The sequence below is a fragment of the Squalius cephalus genome (genome assembly GCF_949319135.1).
Source record: "Squalius cephalus genome assembly, chromosome: 6".
NCBI lineage: Eukaryota > Metazoa > Chordata > Actinopteri > Cypriniformes > Leuciscidae > Squalius > Squalius cephalus.
Window position 1 is genome coordinate 39165179 of NC_137127.1, and position 11031 is coordinate 39176209.

General features: G+C 38.1%; 1 protein-coding gene across 7 annotated transcripts in view; it reads right to left on the reverse strand.

Annotated features, from left to right (window-relative positions):
• The window catches only part of dmxl2 (Dmx-like 2), a 71035-nt gene extending 60987 nt beyond the window's left edge, over positions 1 to 10048 (reverse strand). For all 7 annotated transcript variants that reach the window (XM_079874941.1, XM_079874938.1, XM_079874940.1 and 4 more), the window contains exon 1: positions 9628 to 10048. In XM_079874941.1, coding sequence (XP_079731067.1) covers positions 9628 to 9714 — 87 coding nt within the window. In that variant the 5' untranslated portion in view covers positions 9715 to 10048. The remainder of the gene's footprint in view (positions 1 to 9627) is intronic.
• Positions 10049 to 11031: the final 983 nt, after the last annotated feature.

Here is an 11031-nt window from a genome sequence, read left to right on the forward strand (position 1 = left end):
TATTACAAGTATGTTGCATGTAAGTAACTGTTAATTCTAATGCCTGATCTGTGACCAGTGATTTCTTATATGTAATGATGCATGTTCAGTCAGATATTCTTTATCTGTGTCTGTAAATCAAACCAGTGAGTAAACTGTTAACTTCACACCGTTTTTCTTAGTAGGATGAAAATAATCTGTTATTTAAACTGTGGTTAAATTATATATAGAACGCGATCAAAGAACGCTTCCTTTTCAATCGATAGAGCTGTCAATCAAACTGCGTGAGATTATCAGTGACTGAGTTCTGGACTGCAACAAACTCCCGTAATAATCAACAAATCTCTTATTTACATTGTGTTTGTACTATTAGTTATGATGAAGGCATTTGTTAGTGTGTAGAAATCGAGTTGCAATCAACATGCCTGTGATTGGCTACAATGCTCATCACTGCCACCTTTCATGCCACGATCTAAACATAATGCTATAATCAACACTTTCCACGATTAATTAACCTTGAGAGCATTCTAAAGTAAAAGTAATAACTTTAGAAGTAGTAAGTAGTAAAAGCATTCTAAAAGTTTTCAAGAGAGTTAAACATTTAATACTTTCTTTTAAAAGCTATTTCACATTCAAAAGATGTTAGCTAATCACAGCAGCGGGCGTTTACACTGAAGTCTCACAGCAGACACGCTCCTTAAACCAGCTTAATCAGCAGCCATATCACCCTGTAGCCCAAGACTGGTTGCCCACTGAAGCTAAGCAGGGCTGAGCCTGGTTAGAACCTGGATGGGAGACCTCCTGGGAAAACCAGGTTGCTGCTGGAAGAGGAGTTAGTGAGGCCAGTAGAGGTGCTCACCCTGTGGTCTGTGTGGTTCCTAATGCCCCAGTAACATGACGGGGACACTATACTGACAAAGAGCAGCGTCCTTCGGATGAGACGTTAAACCGAGGTCCTGACTCTCTGTGGTCATTAAAAATCCCAGGATGTCCTTCGGAAAAAGAGTAGGGGTTTAACCCCGGCATCCTGGCCAAACTTGCCCATTGGCCTCTATCCATCATAGCCTCCTAATCATCCCCATATACACTGATAGGCTTCAAGGTCTCCTCTCCACCAATAAGTGTGTGGTGGACTATCTGGCCCAATATGGCTGCCGTCGCATCATCCAGATGGATGCTGCACATTGGTGGTGGTTGAGGAGAATCCCCCTTCCATGTAAAGCACTTTGAGTACCTAGAAAAGCGCTATATAAATGTAACAAATTATTATTATTATTTAAAACAGAGCATTCAAATCAGAGGGCTAAAATCAGGGTAAGAAAAATGCCTTTTATTGCTAAATTATGATTTTTTTTTAATGTAAAAATCATACTAAGTGCACCACAGGAAACATTATAAAACAATGCAGTTCATGACCCATTTAAGACATAATCGACTATGTTTACGAGAACATTTTGACATATTTTTGATTGTATTTGTCCGTTCAAGTGCAAAAAGAGAACTCAGTTCAGTATCGTCCACTACAGTGGGTGCTACTCAATAATAAAATTGATGCTTCCTCGTTTCCTTGCTCCTCAGTCCTCCATCGTCTGACCTGGAAACCGATCAAAGAAAGCCATCTTGAAAGACAACTCAATTCTCTAATTGCACCGCGAGGAGGCGAGGAGTGAGGAAGCTTCCAGATGAGCAATGAGCGAAGATGCACAGCTGTATCCTATGCATAGAAGTCTTTCTTGTTGAGAAACCTGACCCATAAATGCTCTTTCCCCTTTACATCTGTCACAATAATTTGAATTTATGATTTTCCTTTGCATATTATTCCTTTGCATATTTCAACAGGGCATCTTGCGTTATTATTTATAAAGAATTTTTGAAATAACCAAACTTCACCAACATAAGGGCAGATCCTTTGAGCACAGCAGATGATGCTTTGAAGTGACGCTCGAATGATCAAGAATATTCAAATATACATAAGCTTTCCTTCAATTCCTCCATCCTCATTTTATTTCCTTGAAGCCTTCCCTCGCATCCTAAGGGGGGGGGGGGGGAGCTGAGACGCAAGAAAAGGAAGCAAGGATGCACAAATTAGAAATTAGAAGCACCCAGTATAAGAGGCGGCGCACGTTTTGAATGTGTGTGCAGCACACAAAACAGCACGCGGGTCTTCTTGCGTTTGAATGGTTTAAAGTCATATTAAAATCCACACAAAGGAATCGATAACAGGAATCAAAATTGTAATTTTATAACAAGTATCCAAAATCCTGACCTTAAATATCTGATTCCAGAATTGGAATCCATTTTGGATTCCCATCCCTACTTTTTAATAAACTGTTCAAAGGCTCAAACTGCAAAATAACATTTTAGATGATAATGGGACATACTCACTAACGTAACAAGGTCATGTGACCAAATTTTATTTAAAAATAAAACTAGGCCTATGTGTACTATAATGTATATTCTATGCAGTAGTAAGCAGTACATAATTGGTACATTGTAAACACACATGCAGACACACAGGTTGCCACAAGCCATTAATCAGTCCAGACTGAAAAGCCGAATGCTGCACCTGTTGTTCTGAGCTGTGTGTGTGTGTGTGTGTGTGTGTGTGTGCATGTGCTCATCCTCTCTATGACTTATTAATGGGAAGAGAGCACAGAGGTACTGAAAGCAAACAAGCTCAAAATGAGCTTTACATATTCCCATTATAGACACGACTGAGCAAACACACGCAGCAGTATGAGGTGTGTGTGCACAGAAAACAGAGAAACCCTTATAATATGAACAACATATAGCCTAATTCCATTTCACAGAACATTCTTAAGAATAAAATTCTTCTTAACCGCTTTTTTCTTATTATTTTCTAAGAAAAAGGATACAAATATTTTGTATTCCCAAACACTTTGTTCTTAAGACAAAATTTAAGAAGTATATAGTGCTGCGACACTGCAGCTCGTGTCGTATTCAGCAGAGCAGAGTCTTTCAGTTTATAACTGTAGTGTCCATTGTCCAACTGAAAAAAAGCAAAATGACAGAGGGGGCGGTGCCATGGTGGGAAGTAATGTAATGGGTGTATGGCCGAACACAGTGTAACACCACCTACCGCAGCATTCCTGCTAAAATAAACTAATCTCAACACAGTTGAACTTAACTCATTTGAACTTAATCTAAGCTCAAATCAGCTAGGCTGAACTCAAACTGACTGAACCAAAGACTATACAAAGACAGTTTACTCCTATTACTTATGAATGGGAGGAGCTACAATTGCAATATGGCAGAATGCAACCCGCCTTATAAGTAAAAGAGCCAATCACTGATTGATTTAGTAAGTCAATGCAGCTGCCATTAGAAGCTCCAGTTCCCATAGAAACCTGAGACTCGGTTATGACTGCATATGCGCATTGGCTCGTCTAGCCTGAAATTATTATTTTTTATTTGTGCATAAGAAACAAAATGTATGGGACAGTTCATGTCAGATTTCATTGCTGATTTGAATGTTATTTAATTTTGGGTTCGGCAAGCAGTTTTTGAGATTTAAGGATTCCCCCTCTCAAATAGATAGGACTTGGTCTTGGATGCCCGAAATAGCTGCCCAGAGGCGAAGCAAATATGGCCGCCGAGTGAACAGACTTTCCTTAAAAGGGACTTTAATAGAACTCAATTAGCTGATTACAAATGAATTGAACAGAATATAGTAGAAAACACTAGAAAAACCACTAGGAAACATAACCAAACCATGTGACAAATATGTGTACCTGTATCATTCCAGACAATGTGTGTGTGTGTTCAGTGCGGTAAAATATCACTCAGACACTGTGAGACTGAACACGACTAGAGCAAGACATCATTCATCAATCTGAGAGGACATGATCCTCTGGGAGAAGACAAATCGACTCATCCTGCCCGATTCGGCTCTGCATGCCTGTCAGCATTCCTGATCCGACATGTGTGCAGTGATTGTAATACCCTTCAGAGCTCAAGACTAGTCCAACCGAACGCTTTAATCTCATAAAGGGCTATTCCACAGTACGTTAACAGCTACTGACAAACATTAGTAGCACTGTTTAAATACTAAAAGACCTTCATTTGTAAAGTATCAGCTTTAATACACCGTATACTGAACTCAGACGGCTCAGTCAACAAACAAGAGCAGATCAACTAATAAACAAACATCATCTATTCAACTTTACCATGTTTGAAATATGAAGCTTGTATTTTTGTAAAGCATTTAAAATGAATATTTCAGTTAAAAAAAAATCTACTTTTGTGGTGGGACTGCCTTTCTTCTTTTGGTTATACACTACCAACAAAATTCCCGTAGTTACTATTTGCTCTAGGTACTTTATGGTGAAACAACCACTTGTCTCTTCCTGGTATCAACAAGACAGGTTTAAGTTTATGTTTTACCGAAAGTAAAAGTGAAAGACTTTGTACAGACTGGTTTGGTAAGTAGTTTTATCAAACCAATCTCATGCAAAATAATGTGTAAGCACTTTGGTTATACTTTAAAACAGTGTGACAGTTGTGATATATAACACTGAGGCACAAATTATTTCTAACTTTATCTAAGGTAATCGACATTAGGCCACATTTGCTGTCCATTAACAATACGCTGAAAATAATCTGGAATATTCCTTTAACCTAGTTGTTTAGAGATTTCAACCATTAGCCTATCTATGGATCAAAGGGAGAACAAACCTACTGATGTGCATTGATCAATGTTTATATGCGAATAAAAGCTTAAATTAAATCGGTTCATCATATAAAGTCTTTAGAAGACTTGGAATTAAACCGCTCAATTCATATGGTTGATGTTTAGTATGTCTTTTTGAACTTTTTGAAGCATTTTATCAATGCAGAAATCTCTCACGTTTTATTCAAAATATCTTCATTTGTGATTCGAAGATGAACAAAAGTCCTATGGTTTTGGATGACATGAGGGGGAGTAAATAATGACAGAATATTCATTTTCAACTATCCCTTAAAAAATCCCATAGAAAACCACAGTCAACATCATGTCAACATCTATGCAAGCTGTTTGTCTAAAAAAACCCGGAAGCACGGCAGCTTGTTATGCTATGCGTCATAAGCGCAGTGATAAACATCAGCTCATGTGTACTGGCAGACATGAGCCATATTTACATTTTTCAAACATATCCAGGGCTCCAGAATAACATTTGAAAGCAAGTTCTACAGCGCCAGCACCTGATTTGGTAGCACTAAAGTGCAGAGGGGTATTATTATGCATTACGTTTTGTCTATTGGAAATGCACATTTGACTAACTTAAAGGGGTCATCGGATGCACATTTTCCACAAGTTGGTATGATTCTTTAGGGTCTTCATGTAAAGTTTGTAACATACTTTGGTTAAAATTCCTCAATGGTTGTGTAAAACAACACCCTTTTTACCTCCTCAAAAACAGCTTTGTTCACAGCGACCCGTTTCGGTGCATGTCTCTTTAAATGGTAATGAGCAACTGCTCACCCCACCCCTCTCTTCCATGTCACACAAGACACATAAAGTTCTGCCTTGGCAGACAATATAATAACGGCTGAGGGCGGAAATATGCTAATATGGGAAATTATGCTAATACAGGGCAGTCCGTCAGCGGTCGTGGGCGGAGCATGAGCAATATGACATCATATTGCTCAGAAAATCCAAACGGCTTGATTATTGAGAGTGTTTAGACTTTTTGAGGATCTTTTTTTTTTTTTATTGTATGGTGGTTGTGTCCACACACTGCAAAGACACATTTATATGCAAACACCGTATAAAAGTGAATTTTGCATCCGATGACCCCTTTAAGTTGACTTATTGATTTCCCGTGTGATGAAGCTAGTTGGTTAAATGAAGTCCATGTGCCACCTACAGGCCTGCTAGGTGGGTGTAGGCTGTTAAAGAAGACGCGATATGTGAAATTAACTTATATATATATATATATATAAAATATTATATATATATATAAATGTATACTGTATTGAAGTTCATTTCACATATCGCGTCTTTTTTAATTAATTAATCGTGATTATCAGTTTACGGTTCAAACGAGTAGCTCTGTTTCATCACTTAATGTTTCTCAAATGCAACAGCAATGGCAGCGCTTATCAGTTAGGCAAATTGTTAGTGGCACCAGCACGACCTCTAACAAAATTCAGGGGGGAAAAAGGTCGCAAAATAACCATTTAGTCTCAGTCTAGAGCCCTGATATCTGAATGTTGCAATTGTTGATGAAATCTTATTCCAGTGAGGTTTCAGCACTCAAATAAAACCCAAAGGCATAGAAATCCTCTAGTGCTATGATCCACCCTTGGCTCATGCTGGTTAATGATCCCAGCAGGCCTCAGGATGAGGCGTCTGCAGGAGTGGAAGTGTGTGTCAGCCTTGAGTATGGCGTGAGTGTAAGATATTCAGACACAAACGCTGGGCTGCATTTTCATGCCATGTCTAATGACAACTGGCATTCCTACACAAACACACACTACGGTCCACCACTCCACAAGCCCAAAACAAACCGCTCCTCCTTGCAAAACAGCAAAAGATAATGAAAAGATAAAATATGTTCCTTCTTTGACACCCTGTGAGTTTACCATATCATGTGCAAGCCTCACGCTGTGGTTGGTAAGCAGGAAGCCAAATAGTTCAAAAGGCTTGACACCCGAAAAGTGAGACTGACAACTCTCACAAACCCAGTGCTGAGCCTTTTTATCTACTCAATGCTTTACTCCTCTGCTACGATAATGTATTCAAAATATTTTAATTTGAGAATATTTCTTGATAAAAACTGGCATCATGATTCATTAATTAAATGAATCACAATTAATGGAATACTAAAGTTTGGAAAACTTAAGATTTTTCAAAGAAGTCTCTTATGCTCACCAAGGAGGATCCCTTTATTTGATGAATAATGCAGTAAAAAACAATAATATAGTGAAATATTATAACAATTTAAAAGGAGTGTTTTGGTATTTTAATATATATTTAAAATGTTAGTTATTCCTGTGATAGAAGGATATTTAGCAGCCTTTTTGGAAACTGAGATACACTAGCATTCCATACTTTTATTCAACAAGGCAAAAAGATTTATATTTTACAAAAGATTTATATTTCAAATAAATGCTCATTTGAATTTTATTCAACAAAAAAATCATGAAAAAGAATTAGCAATGTACAGTTTCCAACTAATTAAGCAGCAATAAAGAACCATAATTAATAACTGAGCACCAAATCAGCATATTGGAATGGTTTCTGAAGGATCATGTGACATTGAAGACTGGAGTAATGATGCTGGAAATTCAGCTTTGCTGTCACAGGAATAAATTATACTTCACAATATAAATGTAAGTCCTTAAATATCGTAATAATATTTCACAATATTAGGCTAATGTTTTTACTGTATTTTTAAATACAGTAAAAAATAATTGCAGCCTTGAGTATAAGAACATATTTTCAAAATCTTAACCAGTGTGTAAATAATTGATATTAATTCAATAAAGGTACATTTATCTTAGGCCATATAACTGCTAACCATCTCTAAAAAAATTATTCTGACAAAAAGTTATGATAATTTTGAAAAGTATTAGTTTAAATGTAAAAATATTAAGTAATTGCACAATGTTTTCTCCAAATAGCATGTCAGATCACATGATATGAACTTCCTATTTAGACCAGTGTTTCTCAAAAAGGGGCCTTCAATCAGTAAACATCTGATAGAGCTACAAGATGAAATTCATATTATTTAGGCTATTAAATTTATAAATGATTTATATTAAAACAATTTAACTCGAAATCAAAATGTAAACTGAAATCACAAAATAAATTGTGTTAATTTAATTAGGGATACACGATATATCGGCATCGGCTGATGTTAACTTTTGATGTTATCGTTATTGGCCAGATAAGAAAATTTGGCCAATATATTAAAGCGATTTTTTTTTTTTTTTAATTGCTTGAAATATGATTCGAATCACATTTTAAAAAAAGGAAAATACAGATAACGTCATATAGGCTACATAAAATTATAATGAGAACATTATAATTGTGTGTTTGGGAAACGGCCTTAAATGGTGAGACTTTTGTTTTTGTAATCAGGCTCTTAAAAATTAGGCTATATAAAAATTTGGATTTAGATTTATTGGCCAATATATAATCGGTTATCTGCTTTCAAATATAAAGAATTATTGGTTATCGGCCAAAATTTTCATACCGGTGCATCCCTAAATTTAATTCATCAATATTTCCAGTTTCTGTTCCTTAAAAAAAAACAAAAAAAAAAACAGTTTTGTCATCATTACATTTTTGAATATTGCTTTGGACAACAAGGGACCTTTGAACAAAAAAAGTAAAAAAAAAAAAAAGGTTTCACACAACAGGAATTTCCCAGCACCTATAATTGCCCAAACACAGCTATTGCGAAAGCTAATGACAATCGTTTCCCAGGAGATACTGATCTCCTGAACTGTCCAAACTGACCTAATCATGTGGAAGCATGTGTGTGTGTACTTTCTGATGGAGAAGCTGTGTTAAACCACAGAGATATGTTCAGATTGAATTGCAGGTTTCAGTTCTTGTGTCTTCTCTGTGGAAGCCGCTGACTGACAAATCAAAAAGTCCACATCAGACCAACCTTTCCTTAAAACGACATTTCAAAAAACACAATCGTCTTCTGATCTACGCCATATTTGACAGCAGATATTGAGCAGCTGCAGTAATATTCCAGCACTGATCACTGCAGTCTTCACGATGAGCTCAAAAGATCGAAATGGCGAGATAGGAGTGCTGCCAAACAAGCTTGCTGAATCACATTTCCGCATGTTTTATAGTTTTAATGCCAAACAAGCAAACAGCCTGATCGGGCTCCATCAGGCATCCTCCTATAAGCACCATAATATAGCTAATATAAACATGCAATGCATGTCATGCAATCATTCTCTTGTGCATATTTTTTGTGTGTGTCTAAGTTCACTACACATTTATGCAACATTTTTTGTTGTACAAATGCAAATAAAGGCAATGAACTGAGTAAACATTCTTAATGCAGGACTAATTCATTGATAGTGCACATCATGCAGTGATTGCGTCTTTACATTAGAGTCGCCTGTCAACTGTACTCTCTGACGTCACTGTGTGCACAGCTGATGGGCTCAACATCCAGGCACAATGGCAGTGTCTCATAACCTACTAAGCAGCCTGGACAACATCCATAGACAGCATTCTGGGCATCACAATCGTCCGATGCTGTCTAGGTACTAGGCGGCTGACTAACTAGTGCCAACGAATATCATCACCCTTTGCTGCTATGCATCATCATCATCACCATCATCATGAGTGAGCATTGCAACCAGATATAAACATGCATTGCATGTCATGCAATCGTGCATGTTAGAGTTTGAATAGATAAGAGACACACTGCAGGTGTGCGTGTGCGTGTTACTGATCTGCAGGGACACACACACCGCAGATAACCTTGAGGATGACAGATGGCACACTGAACTCATACACGCATCATGAGAATGATGATGATGGTGATGATGATGATGATGGTGGTGGTGGTGGTGGTGGTGCCCACAGGCTGCATGCACACGCGTCACGCTTGATCATCGATCACGCACAAGCGTAAAATAACGCACCGCGTAGGTTTATTTCTCACCCACCGTGAACGGGACGTCGTGGACGCTTCCCACGGAGTAGCAGCAGTCCCCTGGGTTAACGGCCCCCGTCAGCACCTGGTGCAGATGCATTTTTGTTGATCACGCTGATGTTAAATTATTTACAGCAGCGACGCTTCTCCGCCCGCTAGGTTTCTCTCCATCTAGACCGGGAATCCCATCCGCCCGCGTCCGGCCTGGCAGCCGCTCATTCGTCTCTAAACACCCCGTGCGTTTAAACACACACGGGCTCTGCTGAAATAAGTGTCCCGCTGTCCACTTTCCTGCATAGAACGGTTAAAATCGCTCGTGTCGCGTAGCTGTCAACATTAACGAGCGGATTATACGTTTCTCCTCCCGCTGCTGCTGCTGAAACTGGAGCGCGCGGCACGATCACCGCATCGGCGCTCGTGCTCCTCGTGCGCGCGACCCCACGCCAGCGAGAGTATAGATGTACAGCAACCAGAGTCTACAGAGTTTCATAAACATTACACTTGAATTGGTATTGTTAGGATTTGTATAATAATAATAATAGTGATAATAATAATTGTTTCAAAAGCAAAATATATATATTAAAAAAGTTATCTCTTTTCTACAGCTCCCTAGTTCACAAACAGTCTCATTGTTGTTGATGTATGTGCTTGGATGGTTTCACATATTATATTAAAGAGGATAATAGAGAGAGTGCACATTGTGTTTATGGGCGTTTACTATTTTACAAGCGTGAGACCGTTGAGGAAAACACTAAATTAACTCTCATTGTAGTGTGGCCATAAATAATTTTCACGTAAATGTTTAAAACTGTTTATACTCATTATATTGGAACAATTGCGGACGAAACACAAACGCTGTGATTTTATGACATTAATTATTGTAAATTTGGATGTCAACTATGTCGTTCTACTGTGTCTACATCTAGGGCATTTAAAGCGCTTCCATGTTTTCGTGGCGCGCGCACGAGCGTGACGCGTCTGATGCACGCGGTCATTGATCGGTGAGCTGCGAGGGTGAGGGAAATTAAATGCGGGGGTGTTCGGTGGGTCCTGTTCAATACAGATCACACAGAGCCCAGGTAAATAATAAAGAAACTGAGTTATTATGTATGATTTCACACAGTCCTGGATGAATTAAGGCCACATTCACACTCAGCGCTACAATTGATCACGCACAGGGAATCCCAACACCCCTGCACGCGCCGGTTTGGTGTGTTCTGAAAACAGGTTACATGACATTCATAACATTACATGAAGTTCATAATGTTATATAACATTTGCACAATTGACAGTCATGGTATGACATTCATAACATGACAAGACAATAACATTAAATATAATATATAGAAAAAGGCATTCACAAAATATTATATAATATTACAAACATCGACTTAGTCATATGGCATTCTTTACATTA